The sequence below is a fragment of the Sinocyclocheilus anshuiensis genome, unplaced genomic scaffold (genome assembly GCF_001515605.1).
Source record: "Sinocyclocheilus anshuiensis isolate Anshui unplaced genomic scaffold, SAMN03320099.WGS_v1.1 scaffold540, whole genome shotgun sequence".
Taxonomy (NCBI): Eukaryota; Metazoa; Chordata; class Actinopteri; order Cypriniformes; family Cyprinidae; genus Sinocyclocheilus; species Sinocyclocheilus anshuiensis.
The window spans coordinates 206,752-209,119 of record NW_015555733.1 but is presented as its reverse complement, the minus strand read 5'-3'; the positions used below and the strand labels follow the sequence as shown (position 1 = coordinate 209,119).

Here is a 2,368-nt window from a genome sequence, read left to right as displayed (position 1 = left end):
ACCATTTTAAGATATTGATTTACACTCATGGTCTTATTACTGTGTTTATGGAGTCATGTTAATAAACCCTCTCTCCCTCCTTTTGATCTTTACACACACACACACACACACACACACACACACACACACAATCATGTGCAAACCGACACAATGACTAATTACTTTATTACTTCATCTCTTAGCAGAGATCACTTTTTAGCACTTGATCACTTTTTGAGTACAAAAAATGAATAAAAAAAGATTTATTATAAATTTAATTAATATTTATTTTAGTTATTAATACTGTATTGCATATTAACGTTCAATATCATAAAACGGAATCTGTACAATATTAATAAATTCTTTTTTTAAAGATGTATTTAGATGTATTTATTTAGTAATACGTATGTGTGTGTGTGTGACTGAATGTTTAAAAACAATTATTAGTATTGTCTGTATAATTATCATGTATAACGATATTTCTATAATACTTTGTGTAATACAAATACAAACAGTGCACAACAGTAACTAAAGCATGATCAGTTACAGTTATGAGCAATAAAAAGACACAAAATAGGGTACCTGAGTATTATGATGACTGACGGTCGTAAAACTTTCAAAGATGTGCTGTGATTGGCTTATGAGGCACACGTGATCCACGTTGACCGTTACACCTTCTGTTGTTCAGCCGCGGAGGATGGGATCTGCTTATATAATGATATCTGTTGTGCTTTACACGCATTTCTGTGAATGGGATGAACTGCAATGTGGGATAAATCGGAGGACGTCCAGCCTTCTACACGTAAGAGCCAATCACGAACTATTTAATGTATCTGCATTTAAAAAGCTCCGGTTTCCATAGAAACAGCCAGTTTTGAGGATTTGCGGTACGCATGCGCGCTGACCGGACCAACCGGAAGCTTACGCCTATACCGCTATTCGTAGGAAACAGCATTTGGGACAGCATACGTCGGATTGTATTGCTGATTAGAAATGTTATTTAAATGAGCTTCGCAAACAGTTCTTGGCATTTCGGTATTTCCCCATTCAAGCAGATAGGAGTTGATTTTGCATGAGCAAAACAGCTGCCCGGAGGCGATGAAAATATGGCCACCGAGTGAACCGAGTTTACAAGAAACGGACTTTAACTACAGTGACACCAGAGAGCAGGTAAATCATTGATTTCATCAATTGTGAACTCAATTCATGCACGCCCGTTCATGCTTTTAACCGTGTGCTCGTTTCAGACACTTCAAGGGCTGTTCATCACAATTTGAGTTCACACACAAAGTTCATTAATTGAGTATTAAGTCTGTGCTGTATTTTTTTTTCTTTTCATGTTTTATGGCGTTATCACGCATTGATAAAAATGACAAATGATTCCAAAGCATGTCGGTGTATGTAAATCCAGTATCTGTTTGTATATGTGTTTTGTGGTCATGCTCCACTGCATAAGCTGACACCTCAAACTGATGTGTTGTCATATTGAAATCAAGGGTGTGTCGGTGTTTAACTTGATATCCTCGGACAGATGCAGCTGTATGCGGTGCATTGTGAGCTGTAGGGAGGAACGGAAATCATATATACCCCTAGAAAATTACTGTTGTGCTGCTATGGAACATCAATGGAAATCTGATTTATCAGATGACAATACCATGACACTGTTTTAAAAAGGGAGTACAGTAACAAAGAACAGCCGCTCTATTGCCATTAAACATATCATGGAGAACTGTGTTAACAACAGCATGTTTTTTAGGACGCTACATTAATAGTGTGTGAATATGGTATCACCGCTGTACGAGTGTATAGATGGATGAATGGTTGCATAGATAGATTTACAAATGCACATGTGTTAACCCCTGAAATGCTCATCAGCAGTGTTGGGGAAAGTTACTTCTAAAAGTAATGCACTACAATATTGCATTACTCCCTAAAAAGTAACTAATTACGTTACTGTCACTTTTTATGGAAAGTAATGAGTTACGTTACTTTTGAGTTACTTTTTAAATCTGGGCAGGGCTTGCGTGTTTATATATATATATATATATATATAAGCTCTTCTTTTAAAATTGTAAAAGCCCTTGCGCACCAAAAGTGAAATGAACACACATCAGGCTGAGGGAAATGTAAATTCACATCTGTACAGTAGAGGGTGCTGCTCAAGCAAATTGCATGAAGAATATGACGCAGAAGAAAGTTCAACAGTATTCAGCAATAACAAAAATGAAACACAAATGTGTAATTTTTACTTATTAGTATGGTTAAATTGGATCATCGAAGGTCGGTAGTAAAGACATTGGTTAATAAAATGGGATTAAATACATAAATTATATTTATCTTATTTAAAGGGGTCCTATTATGCTTTTTTTTCTTTTTCAACTTTAGTTAG

The 2,368-nt window shown here is 35.9% G+C and overlaps 1 protein-coding gene across 1 annotated transcript in view; it reads left to right on the top strand.

Annotated features, from left to right (window-relative positions):
• The first annotated feature begins 890 nt into the window (after positions 1-890).
• The window catches only part of LOC107672947 (GDP-L-fucose synthase-like), a 17,098-nt gene continuing 15,620 nt past the window's right edge, over positions 891-2,368 (top strand). Inside the window, exon 1 of the mRNA XM_016466330.1 lies at positions 891-1,149. Coding sequence (XP_016321816.1) covers positions 1,078-1,149 — 72 coding nt within the window. The 5' untranslated portion in view covers positions 891-1,077. The remainder of the gene's footprint in view (positions 1,150-2,368) is intronic.